Here is a 19,184-nt window from a genome sequence, read left to right as displayed (position 1 = left end):
TTGAGATATCGACAACAATTTCTACATTTTCCCTACGCTTATACATTTCCAATAAAAAATGAAATAAAAGTTATTCAAACTGCCAAAAATGGGACGATACGAAACTGTAGGAAGTAAAGCGATATCGGAGGGAAATTTCTGAAGCCTGAAACGTTAACTCATTGGTCACCGATAATGACAACAAACTGGATTTACCCGGAAGTATTGAATCGTGTCTGTAACTTTCCCAGACGAGCGTAGACTAATCGATAAATCAATTAGCCTGCTGGTATGTAATTAAGGTCGCGAATGAAAAGGGCAAAAGGGATGCCTCTCCGAAAATTCGAATGGCAAACCCTAGTCAAACGAGAATACCGAGCGACGTTCGCTGAAAGTTCATCGGGAAATTTCCACACAGTCGCACTAAAATCAGGTGAAACTGTGAAATACGATGGAATTTATCAACCGTGAACTGATTCAATGGAACAAGTAAGAAATTAAAAATTTCGCTCGTGTAACTAGGTTGAGGTTATGTTCAGGTAAGGTTGAGGTTATGTTCAGGTAAGGTTGAGGTTATGTTCAGGTTAGGTTGAGATTATGTTCAGGTAAGGTTACGTGGGCTTGTTTGACTATGTTAAGGTTTCGACAGGTGGTACATAAAGTATTTTAATTATTGCAGGTCGATTCGACGAACTGGTTCATTAAAATGCGAAAACAATTGGAACTTTTCAGAGTCTGGTCAGATACAGGTATATTCTGTTTAAATACAAAAATCTTCGTTTGCAGAGAAAAGATTGAAAAGATTACTATGGAAGTTTGTAGAATATATTTTGACAAAATTTGTAGGGTATAAAAGTAAAAATTGGTACTTGGAGTTGGATATAGTCAGAGAACAGGTGACTACAATTTTCAGTAACATTTCTTAGATCTTTCTCTTTTAAAAAATTCTTGAAACCTTTAGAGAATCTTCAGAAAATTTTCAAAAGTTGTGAAAGAATCTTCGCAGATTCTTCAGCGTTCCTTTTAGAACTTTATGATCGAAAATTTTTTCAATGAAAAATTGATCCAACGTTCCAATGAAAGTTACCAACAGGTATTGAAGAAACTCGCAATAAGTTTTTCTTAAATATTCCAACAAATGTTAGTTTCTGTTTTATTATATTCAATAATGCTTCATATTTTTGTTGCATTACCGGTACACGCAGCTGATTGAATATATTTCTTATTTTTGACAGTATATTCGATAAAGCCCTATCCTTACGCAGAAAAGGAAAATACGGTTGACAGTGAAAGAAGGTAAAAGGATTTTTCTTTCAAGAAATAAGGCGATACTGTCGCTAGGAATTGAAAACTTTCGCAATAAATCTATTTGAAACGTTACAGAAATCTTTAATGGATCTGGTATACCATTATTTTCTTAATATCCTGTTACCATTATATAAATATATCTTGAATCTGTGATAGTGACTTTAATAAAGTTTCTCATATCAGCAGAAGAACGATTTTCTTCTGAATACCCTGATAAAAGACAATTTTCTACAAATTTGGTTATCTTTTCCAGAAATTAGAATAACTTTGTCTCAAATTATTTTATCTTAATTGGAATAATTTTTAGTAAAAGCTAGACGTAAAGCAAGTTATCTATCTTTTCTAGAAATTAGAATAACTTTGTCTCAAATTATTTCATTTTAATCAGAACAATTTTTAGTAAAAGCTAGACGTAAAGCAAGTTTTCGAAAACAGAGAACATCGTTGATATCCAATTCCCTACCAATAAATTACAAAAATTCAACGAATGTAAATTTAATCTAGCCAGATTGTACAATAAAAAAAGGTCAGTGAAATTAAGTTTTCCCACTCACAGTTATCAGATTTCTCCCCCATTGTCTATTTCGATCGACTACTATTCGTCATTCGTCGATTAACTTCTTACTCTCCGTTAAAAACCCATTGATTCGCAATATGCTCCGTCATGGCGATAATATATCTGTTATTTGCGTTCGATAAACACGGAGATCCAAGCGAATAGAATTTCAAACGATATTCTGTTTCCGCTGTATATGCGAGCGAAGAATTCGAGGCCTCGCGAGAATGAGTTGCGCAAATATCGAAAGTGCGGAAAGTATTCGGACAGACAATCGATGCTGCGCACGATGTAAATATTGGCTGACTCAGATTGGTAATACGCCACTGTTGTTTCAACTAGCCGGTTAGATGGCGTGGGCAGAAAGAACCGTGAAAAGCGAAAAAGGAAATTCAGATCACTCTGGTTGGCCTTTAAAGTCAACACGGTATCGAAACGAAAGTTTGAAACTGGTTCATCATTTGTCGTTTATTCAGTTTGTTACGACTCTGTTATTTCCGTTTCCGTTGCGATTTGTTCCACTTCCTGTGATTTAAACGATATTCTGCGTCCGATCAGACACGGATACGTTCTACTTAAACACAAAAATCTCTGTTCCAAGAGACTCGGAAGCGTAGAATCAACTTTATCTTGGTAAAACATATTTCGACGAAATATAAATGGGATATTTTCCTTTCAAATTTTTAGTTTCATTTAACAAAGTCTACTTTCGATCTTGTGATCCAACGACACCAATTTCCTGTAAATCGAGGGAAAATTCCGAGTCACGCGAGGCATTGAAACTGTTGAAGTGGTCACCACTTCTAAGAAAACTCTACATCTGGCCTTTTTTAGTTTTCTCAAGCACCGAAGCCATCGACAGCGTATAGACAAAAGACTGGGACGAAGGCAGACCATAAACAGGTAGACAGGCGACGTTGGCTTCCAAGTTTTCGGTTATAGGGTAACACTGCTAGCGTGCGGATCTGGATCAATTATGGCTCAATTATAGCTCAAATTATATTCCTACTTGTACTTACACTTCTGTATTTAAAATATACTTTCTACCTTACAATTTATCCACGCGTTTCTCTCTCTTTATACGTCTAATAATGTTGGAATACAACGATATTACACGCATAGGCGCAAATAATCTTATACAGACACCTACACAGGCACTTGAACAGGACACTTGCACAGGTCATACTGGGCCACTTACCTACAGTGAGTCTGAGAGTACCTGGCCAACTGTCAACAATCCATAAATTCTTTACCTGCACACTTTGTTAATTATACCATATCACTCACTTATATTTTAAATACATTTGGTTCTGTAATTCTGTTTAATGAATATCGTTTAATAAATATTATTTCAACATAAACATTCTGTCTTCCACAGATTATTTATCTTAACTTTAGGATTAAATTCTACCAAATAACCTCAACAGAAACTAATCTAAATAGCGAAATTGGTTGGTTTGTGAACGAACCACGAACACTATTATCCAGCGACACGCAAGACGAGGTTCTTGAAAAGTCGAGCCGATCAATTGACTTTTAAATAGTTTGCACGTGGATATCGAGAAAAATTGGAAACAACGCCTCACACTAGAAACTTTCATTAACTGTACGAAGCTGTTCCAACTCCTCCGCCGTTTACGCGGCTGATGAAAAATTGAATAGCCTGCAGCCCATTAACTGTCATGAGTAATACGCCGCCGGTGTTTCGTATAGACTTTAATAAAACTTCATCATCGCGCAGGGAGAACGAAAAAGTATAATTGAAGGTATCAGGAAGCGGTAGCATTTTTTCACGAACAATTAATCATTATCCTTTTAAGAGGTAACATTATATCGCATCGAAGAAGATAAGGGAATTTTACGTTGCCGAAAAATTAACTCGTTCTCCTCTTTCACAATGAAAAGAGAAGAGAATTTCGTTTCTCCCGGCGAGATTTGTGATGATTTAATCGGCAAGTCTGAAATCTTTTTATCCCCCCAAAGGGAAATTGTATCGGAAATGAGATTTAAAAATCAGACAAAGCCATTTGCAATTTACAAATCGATTCGTAGGTGGTACGTTCGCGTGACGTTTAAAACGACGAAGGATTTAACAAAGGGTCACAGGGTGTCATTAATTCGAGCTTTAAATTTGCGTCGTGCGCGAGATAGCGTTTTAGAGGCTGGCATTCTCGGCGTGGCTTGCAACAGACTGAATCATTGCAGATATTTTAGTTAAATAAAAGCGCGAATGAGATAGGAGAACGATTGTGTCTCAACTATACAACGATTGCATTTTTAAATTGTTTTACTCTTGAATTATCGGCGAGTTAATTAAATGATATTCCATGATATTGAATAATGGAAATTTTGTGAAACCAAACGTAGAATAATTAACTGGAACTCTTAATTAGTATTATTGGATTAGCGGATTGAACACAGCGTGAATTATGATGATATTTAATTCTATTTGATCTATCTTACATTTCGTCGTATAAAATTTTATAAAATTTTATAAAATACGAACCCATCCGAAAGTTTCGGTTCATTTCAAGGTTGACATTTGATTTTATGATATTTAATTCTATTTAATTCTACTTATAATAAATAGACGATCGACGTTAGATATTCAAATATTAACAAAGTATTTAGGAAATATTTAAAAACGACAAAAATAAGAGAAAGCGAAAAATGGCGATGTTTTGTAACCCAATTAATCTTAAAGTACGAAGAAAATAAGATAAAGCTAATAATTATAAGCTAGTTGAGGAAAGAAGATAACGAAATCACGAGGATTTCAGATTATTGGAAGTTACGTACGGAATTTCACGATATCGTGGCAAAAAGAAAAATCAACAGTATCCAATTTCATATGAAATTTGCAGCTGCGAGGCTTTAGAAATTGTTCTACAAATACGATAAAGTAAAGCTGGAACGATGAGAAGCTTAATGATAAATTTCTCATATTTCGATGACTCACAGGATCGTTAAATCCGAAAGAGAAATCTGCGAGGGAATTAAATCGAGACAAGCCCGGCTGCAAAGTTAAAGAAAAATGAACGTTGGAATTTTCAAGGAAACAGCTTTGTAAACGGTATATTTTTTAATGGAAACGCGAGCTGAAGATAATTGGATGGGAAGTTTTAAAGTGGAGCATTGAGTAATATATGCCGCGTCTGACTACATACGCGCTCATTCCACTTACGAGGGCCATTACCATTTATTCCGAGGAATTGAAAACTATAAATTCCTGGCTGATACCTGTACAATTCTACACATCTCATTTAACATCTGTTAATTGGAAATATACTACTAATTAATCGGAAATTATTGAAAATTTATTTTATACTAATTTTTAGAATTTGTGTTTTAAAAATGTTACAGTCACCAATATGGTTTTTAGATTAGCCACAGCAACGCAACTGTTATAATTGGCTATTTATCTGTAATTATGGTTTCTAACTTATCACATTTATACCTCTCAGCACAGCTATACTAACTATTGTACTGAGTTATTTCACTTATCTGCAATTACATTCGTGGCTTTTAGTTTGTTTATAGTTTCTATTATGGCATCCGCTTTGATTATACAGACAGCCAAAATTTCCAATATGTCTAAAGTCATTTCTACTTATTCGAAGTTTAGTCGCAATCGCAGTTACGTAGTTTGCAGTTCCGGTTTATTGCAATTTATTGCTAGAATTATAGATTCTAGTTTATCGGTAATTACAGTTCTGGTTTTGGTATACGTAAACATAGTATACATGTTGCTATATATAGAGAGAAATCTATGCACCTAAAATTCCCAGTATGTCTATAGATACTTGTAACGAATTGAAGTTTATTTCTAACCGTAGTTATGTAATTGCTGGTTTATTTATCGGCACAATTATGATTCCTAGTTTGTCTATAATTACAGTGCTGGTTTCGCTGCATCGGCAGAAATCTATAATTACTCGGTTAACTTATTCATAGTTAATCTCGCATGATTTTTCTTTCTACCTATAATTATAGTTCTGGTTTTACGTATAATTATTTAGAATCGTCCGTAGTTAAGTGCGACGAACTTCCATTATCGAAATTGGAAAACCAAAGTGCGCGTAGTCTGTGAAAAATGCGAAAGGATATCGCGTTTGGATGATTCTTCCTTCGAAATTCTACGATATTTCTTTAAATTGGAGAAGAACGTCGACTGATGTGATACGTTAGATCGGACAGTTTTGAGAGATTTTTGGCTTGGTTTTGAGGAAGTAGAGGATGGAGTTTCAGAAAGATGGCGGATTATCAAGAGTGATATTGATCTACGAGTTTCGTAAAGTCCAGGGAGCTTTCGAAACACAGCCGAAGGTGGCACCGCCGTCCGAGTCAAAATTTACCAACCACCGGGACTGGAAATCGCGTTACCGACGTTCGTGCAATAGGAATCTGCAAAACAATTTTACAGAGTACAATATTGTCGAGAAAACTCTGGTAATTAAATTCATCAAAATTTAATCCTAATTTGTTCACGCAAAATACAATGTCGAGACCAAACCGTACGAATTCTTATTCACGGGACTTGCTACTTGAGAAACATGCGGTTTCCCGCTTCACAAACTTCCGGTTCCCTGCGTCCTAAATTTACGCTTTTCTACTTTGGAATTCTGTGGTCTCTTCAGAATTTCTGCAACACTATCGGCTACGTTTTAGGATATCCGGAGAGCATTATCTTATGTGACGTATTCCTACTGTTCCACGATAAATTCAAGACGAATAGATCAAATAATAACAGTTGCCAATGCTGTTGCGATGAGAAAATAATAATTACAACAAAATATCAAAGTGTACAGCAAAACATCGAAGATTTGTCGATTCTTTTTGATTTAAGATAATTTTTCAGTCAAAAGATAATACGATGTCGTACATGACAAACATAGTAAAACCAACTCGTCACACGACAAAAACACAAACAGAGGCGCAGAAATAACGATCTGAGATTTTCTTGGCTTCATATCAGTATCCCTAACACGAACGCAATAATTCCTAGCTGTTCGTAATAAAGACATCAGCGCGGCAATTGCGAAGCGCGGAAGTAGCTGTTCAACTCTCCAGAGAGCAGTTCTCTGATCTTGATACGAAACGCCCGAGAAAAGCTGCAACATCGCTGATTTATGCTCTACTCACCGTATTTCATTGCCAACAACCACCGTCCAACCCCTGCGCCTTCTCTTATCTTTCCTGCGCAACGATTCGGCGATACTCAGCCTTTCCATCCTAACGCTTGTCCTCCGCGAATCCTCCAATTGGTCCTTTAAGATCTCCTAGCTTCGAGAAGGATCCTTTCAGCGGCTATTTTCTGCAGATTCTTCATAGCGAAGCCTTACGACCTGGTGGATGCTACTGGACCAGTGTTTGACCAGGTTTGACAAGGTTTGACAAGGTTTGACGAGGTTTGACAAGGTTTGACGAGGTTTGACGAGGTTTGACAAGGTTTGATTCTTGAAATGAAAAGGTTTTCAGTTGATGTCGTGGGAAAATAGGGATGGAAGAGCTGAGGACGATGAAATCACGTAAACTGGAATTTCCTCTGATGAGTTTGACAGAGTTCGGAGTCGATTCTTCGATAAACAGCGAGGTTGCAGGAAGATGGATCGCGTGTTCGTAAATTTCGTAAAAAAATTCGTAAAATACAACCTATTGTTTAATGTAGAAGCTTTAATAAATAGAAGTAGAGGGATTTGGGGATTTAAAGTGGAGAATTATAATTGGAACGAGTTTGTGGAATTTGCGTTCTGCTGTGTTTAACAAGGTTTGGAATTGATTTTTCACAAATTAATCGAGTTAGTGAGCGGAATATACAGATTTCAATGAATCTCTTTATGGGATTTAAACTATACTATGTAGGAGATTTAACAAACAAGGATTTAGGAAATTATTCAGAGCAAAGGATCAGGCAAATTGGAACTCTGTTTCTCCATATAATTGGGTTTTGATGTGTTTGATAGGATTCGTAGTTATAGAAATCATCGAATTAGAATTTGACAGCGAAATCAAATTTTCACAAAACGAAGATCTTACGGATCCTTCGCTTAACGATTCACCAGCTAACACTCAACACTACAAACGTCGCGGTGCTACACTGAACTGAAAACATTAATCAACCAGCACGAAGAAGATCCTTCGGTAGACTTGCGAACCGAAATAAAGAAACACAGGCTTCACAGCAACGATCACGACTTCTGACGTCTTACATTTCCTTATCAGCGCCGGAAATCACCGCAGGAACACCGAACACATACGACAGATAAGCATCCGAACTTCGCGACGCGCCGCACAAGACTGAATTGTATTTATAGAGCGAGTCGGATTATTTTCAACAGCGTCGCTTTTCTCGCGTACGGACGTCGTTTGTTCGAGGATCTGGTCCTCGTCGTGGGAAATTGTGAAAATTGCGAGGAAACGAGGAATCCTCCCTTCGAATTCACCACGATATTCCGTCACTTACAGAGCCATAGTCCCGAACCAAAATCTTTCCTCCTACAAACGCGATATTCTCGATCTTTTTCCTCGGCTATGCTCAAATTTCCGTACGTATGACTTTTGCTTCCAAATGAAAGTTTCAAAACGAAATAAACGATAGCAGCAGCCCTTGTCAAATAAATAGGAAAATCGATTGAATTTCGAGGGAATTGAAAAGATTAAATTGCTTCGTGGCCCGAGTATACGATTGACCACCACTGACAAAACTTTCGCGACGTGACATTTTTTATAGAGTCGTTGGCACGGCCAAACATCACCGAGGCCCTATTTATCACTCGTACCAACGTCACCAGGATGAATTTTTCTTCCACGCGTCTCTGAAATTTCCAAGGCGACGCGACCAAATTCTAAAGCCACTTCGAATCGAACTTTGGCGGAACAGTTTGTCCCAAACTTAAGAAATCTTCTCTTCTGAACACTTGTAACAAGTAAATCTCTATTTATTTATTCCGTTTATTTCCTTTGGAAATTTTATTGCTTTTTTTAATTATAGTAATTAGGAAAATGAACGAAGCTATGTTAAAGACACAAATATGTAAAAATTTGCAAAATGACAGAAAACCTTCAGAATTCCTAAAATTAACATCCTAAAGAAGATTAATTAGAAATCTGAGAAACTTGAAATTGCGCAGAGTCGCAAGATGCTACGGAAATTTCCAAAATTCGTATCTCAATGGAGCGAAACAAAAAGTCACAAATACTTCAATTTCTCGAACACAAAACTACAGGAAGCATTCAGGATGCTCAAAATCTACATTTTAACTATATTAAATAAAAAAAAAAATACGACTATCTAAAATCCTGTAACACGAAATCACGAAAATTTCCGTATCTTGGCTAAACGAAATTAAATTTACAGCAATTTACAGTTGCACGGAAGAAACTTTGCATAGAAAGTACCAAGAATGCACGAGAATTGGTCGAAATTTATAAATTTATCGTCATTGAGATTCCTAAACCTGGAAATGGAAGTGGCGGACGGAAATTGTCGTCGCTAGATATTTTATTTGGCAGAAATGCAGTGTGACTGTCGCATAACTGTTTCAACTGTCCTTCCGTACGCATGATCGATCGAACACGTGGCGAGATATCGCGATCAACGGCATGTGGGACGATTCAAACGTCCAAACGTCGTGATCTTCGCGCTTTTACCTCTACAGACACGTGTTGCTCGACGAAAAGAGAACGAAACGTTTACAAAATATACGCCAATATCGTGACAAGTGGCGATTAATCCCCGGTAAACTCTGTGCCAGGCATACTGATTTAACAAATCGTTTCTCGTGCTATTCAATCTCTTTCCCGATGATTTTTATCTTGATATATCGCTAAAATTGCGACTAAATATACCAGATGAATTATAAATTAAAGTATAAGTGGAAAACTTGGAATAACATTTTTTCTCTCGGATAGAAAGATTTTTTAAATTACATTTAGATGAAAGATTTAGATACACTGGAAGATACAGCGCGACCATAAAGAAAGTAATTGTACGTGGAAAAAATAGGTAAAAAATAGGTTTGCTATGAAATTTTTTCTTTCAGAAAAAGATTATTAGAAGCGTTATTATAATATAATACACGGGGCGAGTAAAAATTAGATACAAAGGATAAATTGGAATTTTGATAGAAGCCAGAGCAGGTTATTCTACGTGAAAGAGCTTGCTACAAAGTTTTGTCTCTTTGAGAAGACAAAAGAGACTCTTGTTCCTAACAAAAACTTGTAGTTTTCCAAATTATTCCATTTGCTGTGCTGGAAACGTTGAAAATCGAAGATGAGAGGAGACGTTGCGACGTTCTGCGACACCGAAGGATTTGCAATAGCGATCGTCGAATTGTCAAAAATAATTTTAGAATAGTCAAAGAATTTTGGATGTTCGAGACGGAGGAATATTCCACGCCAACCATTCAATAGCCGAAGCCAAGTCACGGTAGAAGTGGCGACTGAAAATCGTTTCGTCCACTCTCTGACTGCGTCTTCACTCTGTACATACATTTATGCGTAGGTGCGTGATTTATGGGTTGTTTAATAATAGACTTTGTTTTAATAGATTTATTACTCATCAGAATATTAACTACGTCTTACGTTAAAGAACAGTGTTGATACAAAATTCGCTGACTAAGTTCGATGTAAAGTATTGTGAAAGACTTCTTTCAAATTGACAACTTTCCATTCGCATTCCAAGTTCAAGAACACGAGTGTACGTGTCAACGGAGAATTTGATTAAACTCCATATTAGCTCGTGTTGCATAGCCTTCGATATATCAACTTCAGATACAACAAAATTAGGGAAATTCAAACTGAAACATTTGAGCAGCGCTGTAGTGTCAAATTAAAAGTCTGCGAAATTAAAAGTCAAGCGAGTGAAGAAATATTTCCGCCTTAAATATATTTTCTTTTTTATGAATTGAAAATGTCCCATTTTGAAGTGTCCGAATTTCAATTGGCGGAAATTTGACTGCAAAAACAAAAATTAGCAAACTAAAGAAATAACAAATTTCTGAAATAAATTTGGAACACCTGGTCCCAAAATATCTTTTCTATTTAAAAAATGTGCCAGTTGGAAATGTGCACAGTTTGATAGCCGGAAGCCGCGTAGCCAGATGGTCCTTTCCTTCTTCATTATACTAATAGCGGTCCAGTTGGCGAGCGTCCTGCGGCCAGATTATAACAGGTTACGATTCACGTTGCGTCAGACACGTGGCTGGCAAGTAGAAAAAGCCGAGATAGCGACGAGAAGTTGGCCACCACGGTTCCCGAAATACGGGCCATTATAATTGGCCCCTGGGCGCACCCACCATTTATACGTCGCGGCGCAGAATTTCTTGTTTACGATAAATAATCGGCGACCTGATGACGATCAAGGCGATTCTAAACATAACGCGAAACAGCCAGCTGGTCACGTTCGCGATCGCCGCAAACAAAAATGGCCCCTCGTGACTCTCGACCTTCCCTTTTCCCACATTCTTCGCATTTCTTTGCGACGTTGTATTTTGGCGTTTCGCGTACAACGAGACAAAAGCTTTTTCTCAAAGGATTCTTTCACGAATCTGTACAAATTGGAAAAAAGATTTTTTTCACCAACTCTTTGGCATCTATTGGCCTAAATATTGGCCTAAATATACTGGCTATAATGTTGGATTTGTAGTAATTATGGCGGATGTATATGCATTCGTGGTGCGACACTCTTTATGGAAATTGCTGAATTTGCAATTTCCTAAGTTTCTACAATTTTTCACTTTGATATTTTGCATCGATAAACAGCTGCCTTTTAAAAAATCTTCTTTGCAACAATTTTATACGCGAATATATTGACATAACAATAATGTTGGATTTTTAGTAATTACCGTATGTATGTATGTAACTATTTATTTATTTATTGCACTTGCCTTCCGTGCATTGCAATTTCGAATATAGTACAAATGGATTACGTCTTCTCGTACGTGAATGTTTTAAAATTTAAAAATTTTTATGGTACGGGATTATCAACGCTACTTGTTAAATTTGGATTTTCGTTAAATTCCTGCAATTTAACATTTTGATGTTTCACGTCGGGATACAGCCGTCTCTAAGCATCCTTTTAAGAATTTTTCCATCTACTTAAAGCATATCATCATAAATGGTACCTACTTATTAACGATGGAAGCTATTTAACCGCGAAGTTTTCATCGTTTCGCGCAAATTTTTTTCCAACCAAGAAAAATGTTCGTTTCATGGATTTCTTAAAAAAAAATTTTCTTTCAAACGGCCACCATTTTGTGAAGAAATTCTTTCTTCTCTCTTCCAAGGTTCATGCTACAGCGGCATCTATACTAATTACGAGTTCCTTCGGCTTCTTTGTTTCAGATGATCAGAAGGGTTGAAATCATGCACGCCAGAACACCCTTCTTCTTTGGATCCCCCACTTTGCCAGCTCGTAACTTTGAGAATTTTGAGTTTTGAATTTTTTATGTAATCTCGAAATATCAATAAAAAAAAATGATAAAAAAATATGGATAGTAAAATTATTTCTTGTTTCGTTTGTACAGAGCTTTAAATACCTCTTAGAGCTTAAGTAAAGGATTTTCTACAGATCTTTAGAGAAACTTTAACGTCTGAATCTTCTTTCCTCTTCGTCAATCTACCCTACTATTTCTATTTTACATTTGGGATCGCAAATGATCCACTCGTTTAACAAGAATTTCCTCTAACAAACGAAATTACTGTCCAGTGGTAGCGAAAAACACCCAGCGAAGAAGAAACGTGCCATGAAATTTTTCACAAGAGAATACGATTAATCGAACGAACCATTAAGCGGTGGTAACAATTTCCTCGCGATTGTAAAAACAGGTCCACAGAAAGACCGAAAAAGAGAACAGCTGCGTACCATTATGATCTCGAGCGAACTGTTTAATCGCGGAATTTCTTTTTCGGTGTTGATACTGAAAGCTATTAAGGAGTAACGTTTCCTAAGTACTTGCAAATATTGAGTAAAATACAAAGTATTTTCGCAACGGCGCTAGCAAGTGTTTTGTACGTTTACGTAAAAAGTGTGGTCCAGACAGTGACAGATAGTTCTATTTTTTTTTTTTTTTTTTCAAGGAAATTCCTCGTGGCTGAATGTTAGGAATTCCTGTCTTTTTTTTTTTTTTAGAAATACGAATTTGAAAAAAATATATATATTTCAGGAAAAGACTGGTATTTAAGTAAGAAATATCGCCGATCCTGTCTCGTAAAAACTGAATTATAGTGACAGTTAGCAAAAATAGAAACAGATTATGGTTCCTCTAGCGAACGACGAATGAACGTGACACTTCACCCTCTGAACTCTGTATTTTCCAATTTCAATGCATGAAATACTATGGAGAGTAATATCGTAGTATCTTTGATTAACTGCGATCATTTGCAAACCAATCTCTTCAATATCATTTTTTTTTTTATATATAAAAATTATTGTAACTGCGAGAATCTTCCAAAAATAGAGAGAAAAAAGAGCGTCGTAATGATATTCATCGATGGATCGTCGAGTAGGAGCGTTTCAATTTCGGAGAAAAGACGAACAGATAAAGCAAGTGTGATAAAACGCTGGGAAGGAGAAGTTCCAACAAATTCGTGGAAATAAAAACTCGACAATTCTAACGAACGGTCGAGATAAAAGTTCTATAATTACGCGTCTCGTAGAACAATTCTAAATTCGTGTCGAAAAACTCGGTATGTGGGGCACAGCCTTGTCGCGAGAACTGCGCCCGATATTTTGCAACGTAGCTTTTGAACGGTAACACGCATGGACGTAAATTAGGCAAAAGATTGACCCGTTTTTCGAAATAACAAAACGCAGACAAAAATAAGATTCGCCTGTATTTCCTATCCTCGTCCGACGAATTATGCGAAGCTTACGGCCGACACGCGAGGAAGAAGAAAAAATACGAAACGTGTCATAATCGCGCCATGAAGAGACCAAGGTAATACCGAAGTGCAATTAGTCGACCGTTCTGAAAGTTTGCCAACCGATGTATAATTCATGCGAGAACTTTCTTAGGACGTTCCAGTCTATTGGGAAAAATTTGCAACCGCTGATTGCTAGAGACGGGAATTAAATTGAACTTGCAAAGCGTTAAGGGGATTGTTTTTAAAAATGCCGATGGAAGAATTGCGAGAATATCGATTACTTCGAAGATCACTGGATTCAAAATGGAACATTTCCGTTCAAAGTAGAATTTCGATCTTCGTTACTGCTGGAAAATTATCATTGAGATAAATTATCGAGAAAGTTAGATTGTAATATCGTATATATAGAGTTTTTGATAATTTGTAATTTTATGAAAAATATGAATTTTCATTGTTAAAGTATGTTACTTTTTTCGTGAAGAAAGTTCGTTTTGGGATAAGTTGCGATTTGAGTATACCGCGTACGTTGGCTAAAATCTGATGTCGGTAATTCTACGACGATCGTGTGGCGCCATCAGTAGATTCGGAATGAACTGTCTGACACGATACGGTGGTATTCCACTGCCACGTGGATAATTGACATCGAGCCTCTAAAATATCGATAGAAGATTCTGTCTTTCGAAAAGGTATTTTTTCCCGTTATTTTCTTTAAGCTCGATTAAAAAAACAATTTAAAAACGAGTTTTATCTGATTAAAAGGTAACCGAGACTTCTTTAAAATGGACGCATAATCGACAAACGTTCGGTCGAAAAATTTCCAATTAAACAAATTTCCAATTAAATTTAATCCAAATAAAAAACAATTTACTGGAACGTACGTAACTTTCATTAACAAAAACCATCTTCCGAAGCTCGTGTATTTCTCAGAAATGCAAATAAAATTTCGCCAATAAAATCCTCGACAGATATCACTTCTCGGCGAATAAAAAAATCCAATTTCCAGAAAAATATCTCTCAAATCGCGCACCCTCCGCTCATAATTCGCAACAACCATCGTAAACCACAAACGACCCGCAAAATCTACTCGGCAAGCCCAGGAATCAACCATCCGTAAGAAACAAAATTATCTTTCGGCTGCCTGATTCACCTTGGAAACGACACCAGAAACTGGTTAGAAGCGAGCTCGGGGAAAGGGGGACGAGACATTTTCCACGAGGAATTTTTCCAGGCGAGTGGCCTCGCGAAACAGCTCGCCGCCAAAAGGAAAGGCAAACGGTTTGGATTCCGAGGCATTTCACGACTGTTCGCGAACATTAGGATGCAAATGAAGGCCGAATGGCGACGCAGAAGGAAGGGCTGACGGTATTTGCTTGCGCTGACTTCACCCGGTTCGATTCGTTTCCACGAACGAAGGAAGCGCGCGCTAACGCGCCGGGCAAACATCGCCAGGTTGCATCCTACGAAATAATTGCTATGAGTTTAGTGCCGGAAGCTCAAACGTTCGGTTAATTGTGTGTGAATATTCCTACCAAGGGACCAAGTTCCTCTATCTATCTGCGCAAGCTGTTTCAACTGGTTTGAGAATGTTTAAGCGCTTTTGGGTTCCTTTGGCTCCTGTATATCGATGTTTGCGGGCTTTTCAATGGTATGCGTTGATGTTTCCAAGCTTATACAGTGAATTACGTATGTGTGAATATTCGTCGGAAGTAATGAAATTTGCACGTTAGCGAAGCGAAATCGTTTTAAGCGGTTTGCGATCGACCAGCGTCGCGCGATGGTGTTTAAGTGCTGTTAAATACTATGAATTAATATTTCAGCGCTTTTGGACGCTTTTGAACACGTTTGATGCTAGCTTCGTGGTAGAAATTTGCTTTAATCCAGTTTCGCGATGTTTGGCTGATGCACGCTCATATTTGCAGACCTTTGAATGCTGTACGCTTGTATTTGGCAGCTGATACGGTGAATGACGCGTGTGTGAATATTCGTGGAATGTGCTGGAATTTTCAGGCTAGTCGGCTGAAAACGTTTTAGAGGATTACTTACATAATGGTTGATCGCTCTGTGATTATTATACGCGTGAGCGCTATTAAATGCTGCACATTAATATTTAGATGCTTTTGAATACTGCACGCTAACGTGTCGCAGCTCGAACCTTTGGCTAACTGTACGTGAATGAATATTCATCGGTGTCAACGAAGGGATGCAAGTCTGCTGGCTTTTCCTGTAAAAGTGCAAGTTTACATAAATTCAGGGACTAACATCAAAATTAACATCATCTTTTTCTAATTACCACTGTACCGTTTTATACATGAAAAACGAATAAATAGAATATGTTTGATAAATTTTATGCAATAGCCATAAATGAGAATGTAAAACACATACTCGAGTAACCGGAATCAACTGTTTAAAGAAGTTCATCGGTACAACATCGTCTTCCACGTGATCCTACTGGATCATGTCTGTATAGGGAGCGCGCAACTTTCCTCAGAATGTACGATTTGCATAATGGCTAGTGGTTTCCCGTGTTGGTCGATTCGTTGAACCTGGAACAGTCGACGAGAGTCGGTGGATATTTCCCAGGCTGGCAAGAGGGTGGACTCGAGTTCACTTCTTCGAGCTCGCTGCATTCGAATGCATCGCTGATAAGGGCTGGCTGCTCCCCTTTAACGCCCTGACGGCCACGAAATCGAGGAAACGTGACTACGTTGGCAGATGGAATGGAAGAAACTACCATTCTCAATGACGATACAGCCGAATTTCTACTATCTTGTTCAAGGAAACTGAAATATGTAGCGAAATTGAGTAGAAAATAAATGCTTTGGTAGGAGGAATTCCAATTGGATGAAATTTGAATAATACAGTGAGCTGAGCAATTGGAAGATTCTTCCTTTCTTTTTTTTTTTTTTTTTTTTTTTTGCTTCTACGGGAGATTCTATCGCATCGATGAAGCGAAACTGTAAGGGCTGACTATAATATAGCGATAAATGTTGCGATGCCTTGAGAAACTAGCCCAATTTATTTTTATTTCTTCTTGGAAAACAGACATCGGTAAATTATTCCTATTTTTCTTCGTTTACATACGAGAACTCTACAGACAATCATATTCTACAAGAATTCGAAGGTATTTTTCAGCCTGTTCTTGTTCAAAAACTACCACCACGACTGCCAATTTATCTTTACTTTTTCTTTAAGAAGAGAATTTTAAATTATTTTCGAAAATTCCTTCAAACTTGATCGCAAAAGTTCGCATCCTATAACGTTCTCAACCTACTTTTCAGCCCCTGCTAGCAAAAACCACCCCAATTTGTCTCTGCTTCTTCTTCAAAGAGAAAACCGTCACAGTAAATTCTAAATTATTCCCAAAAGTTCGTGGAAACTTACAAAAATTCATATTCTGCGAACATTCTCAATTCAATTTTCAAGCTTTTCTTTAAAACCATCGCAACTTATCTTTAACCCATCTTCTTCGAAAAGGAAACTGTTACAGTAAATTGTAAATTATTCCCAGAAATTCCCTCAAACTCATTTGAAAAAATTGTTATTCTCAAACATTCCCAACCTAATCCATTCGATTTCTCCGTAATGCCGTTCGATCCTCGCGAAGAAATTACCATCTCGTTGCATCCTTCCAAGTTTCAATGAGAAAGGCCGGGTAATCTCCTTCCGGGTGGCGAAAAAAAAAAGACGTCGGTTTAAGGCCGAAGTAGTAATATCGGGGATGCTCGACCAAGGGGGTAGTTAATCGGCGTCACGGGGCACAGGGTGGGGGTGGCCAGGACACATTTCGGGGGCGGTCGATATCACCGGTTGTCAAAGCGCCACTGCGCCGCTACACAATCAAATTTTAGCCGTCTAAAATTTTGATTCGCAATCGATGCTTACCATACACATTGTAGCTCAAATGTTTGCCATTTTTCATGGAAAAAGAAGACAATTGTGGATACGTGAAGGGTTGAAGAAACGATTCTCGTGGTTGTGAAAGAATTTAGGGTGGTTAAATTAAAAGGTAATTTATATTTCATTGGAGGAGAAGATTATTTTTGTTGATTTTGGATTTTGATGGTATTTTTAGTGAAATTTTTGCATTTGGGGTTGAAGGACCATAGTTGCTTGTGTAAGAAATTTCAGTGTTTTGTTCTACTGGGTTTCTAGATCTCCGGGTTCGAGAAATAAACTCTATTCGAGTAGTATTTTTTTTTTTTTTCTAAGAAAGAGATTTTTAAAATTGGATAGAAATTAAGATCGTTAATGCTCGTGGCGTTTTCACTTAAATTCTCAGAGTTTTAATTTTTTAAGTTTCAATCGTGACATCTGTATCGTCGTTATTTTACTCAAGAACGATACAATTTCAAACGATTTTTCAGTTAATCGAATTCATTTGGAAAGAGCAAATTTCAGGAATCAGACACTTAAAACATAAAAGAAAGTTGAGTGGGACGAATTCGATTACATCTTAAGGAAGTTAGAATATTGGACGAGGAAATTGATTTCATAGCGGAGGGCGTTGAACGAACAAATTTCCGTAGAAATTATAAAATCCATTTATAATTTAAGCAAATTTTCGTTCTCCTTCTTTGTTACTCCAATCATTTCTTAATAAATTGTCCTAACACTGTAAATTGTAATTATACGAAATTTTGTTGAAGGATGTTAGTTTGAAACGAAAACTCTGGAACTTTGACAATTAATAACAATCTTGCTAGGATGAAAATGAATTCCAAGTGCTCACCAGGTTTATATCGCGGTAACGAAGGGCGCCTCGTAACGCCAAATTAATTTCAGAGTTTTCAAACTTGCTTTTTGCGTGACCACCTTGAGAGAACGCTTTATCGCGAAGTTCACAGCAGAAAACCTTCAACGGGTCAACATTTTGTGTTCCTTTTAGAATATTTCCTATATTTAGTTTTTATAATACAATATTTAAATTTCAAACGATTTATATCCTCCAAAAAATATATTGCTCTTGTATTTATTACGATACATATCGTAGCATTTAAATTGAATGTCAAAAAGCATCGAAATAGAACAAACTTTTCAAAATTGTAATAAATAGCCTACGGTACTTTCAAATTGAACATCAACATATCGGAATAAAAGGGACCTGCATAATTATAATAAATAGCCTAAGGCACTTTTAGATTGAACGTCAAAATATCGGGATAAAAGAGGCTCCCATGATTATAACAAATACCCTGGGGTATTTTTAAATTGGACATGGAAATATGCAAAGATAAAAATCTTCCAAAATCATAATAAATATTCCAAGATACTTTTAAGTTAAACATCAAAAAATATCGGAATAAAAAATACTCCCACAATTATAACAAATACCCCGGGGTATTCTTAAATTGGACATGGAAATATGCAAAGATAAAAATCTTCCAAAATCATAATAAATGTTCCAAGATACTTTTAAGTTAAACATGAAAAAATATCGGAATAAAAGACACTCCCACAATTATAACAAATACCCTGG

The 19,184-nt window shown here is 36.9% G+C and overlaps 1 protein-coding gene across 9 annotated transcripts in view; it reads right to left on the bottom strand.

The window, feature by feature from the left end:
- Window positions 1-19,184, bottom strand: part of LOC122576262 (cAMP-specific 3',5'-cyclic phosphodiesterase-like) — a 357,163-nt gene that overhangs the window by 187,393 nt on the left and 150,586 nt on the right. The window contains exons 1-2 of one of the 9 annotated variants that reach the window (XM_043746297.1): window positions 7,880-8,138; window positions 6,986-7,495 (exon numbers count right to left, since the gene is read on the bottom strand). The exons of 5 other annotated variants lie outside the window; for them this stretch is intronic. In XM_043746297.1, the coding sequence (XP_043602232.1) occupies window positions 6,986-7,074 (89 nt within the window). In that variant the 5' untranslated portion in view covers window positions 7,075-7,495; window positions 7,880-8,138. Of the gene's footprint in view, window positions 1-6,985; window positions 7,668-7,879; window positions 8,139-19,184 lie in introns of those variants that run through there. 3 more of the 9 variants (XM_043746298.1, XM_043746299.1, XM_043746295.1) reach the window with 3 other exon arrangements.

Source organism: Bombus pyrosoma, linkage group LG16 (assembly GCF_014825855.1).
Source record: "Bombus pyrosoma isolate SC7728 linkage group LG16, ASM1482585v1, whole genome shotgun sequence".
In the NCBI taxonomy this organism is placed as follows: Eukaryota; Metazoa; Arthropoda; class Insecta; order Hymenoptera; family Apidae; genus Bombus; species Bombus pyrosoma.
Note: the sequence above shows the minus strand (reverse complement) of the source record. Positions and strands in the feature narration are given on the sequence as shown.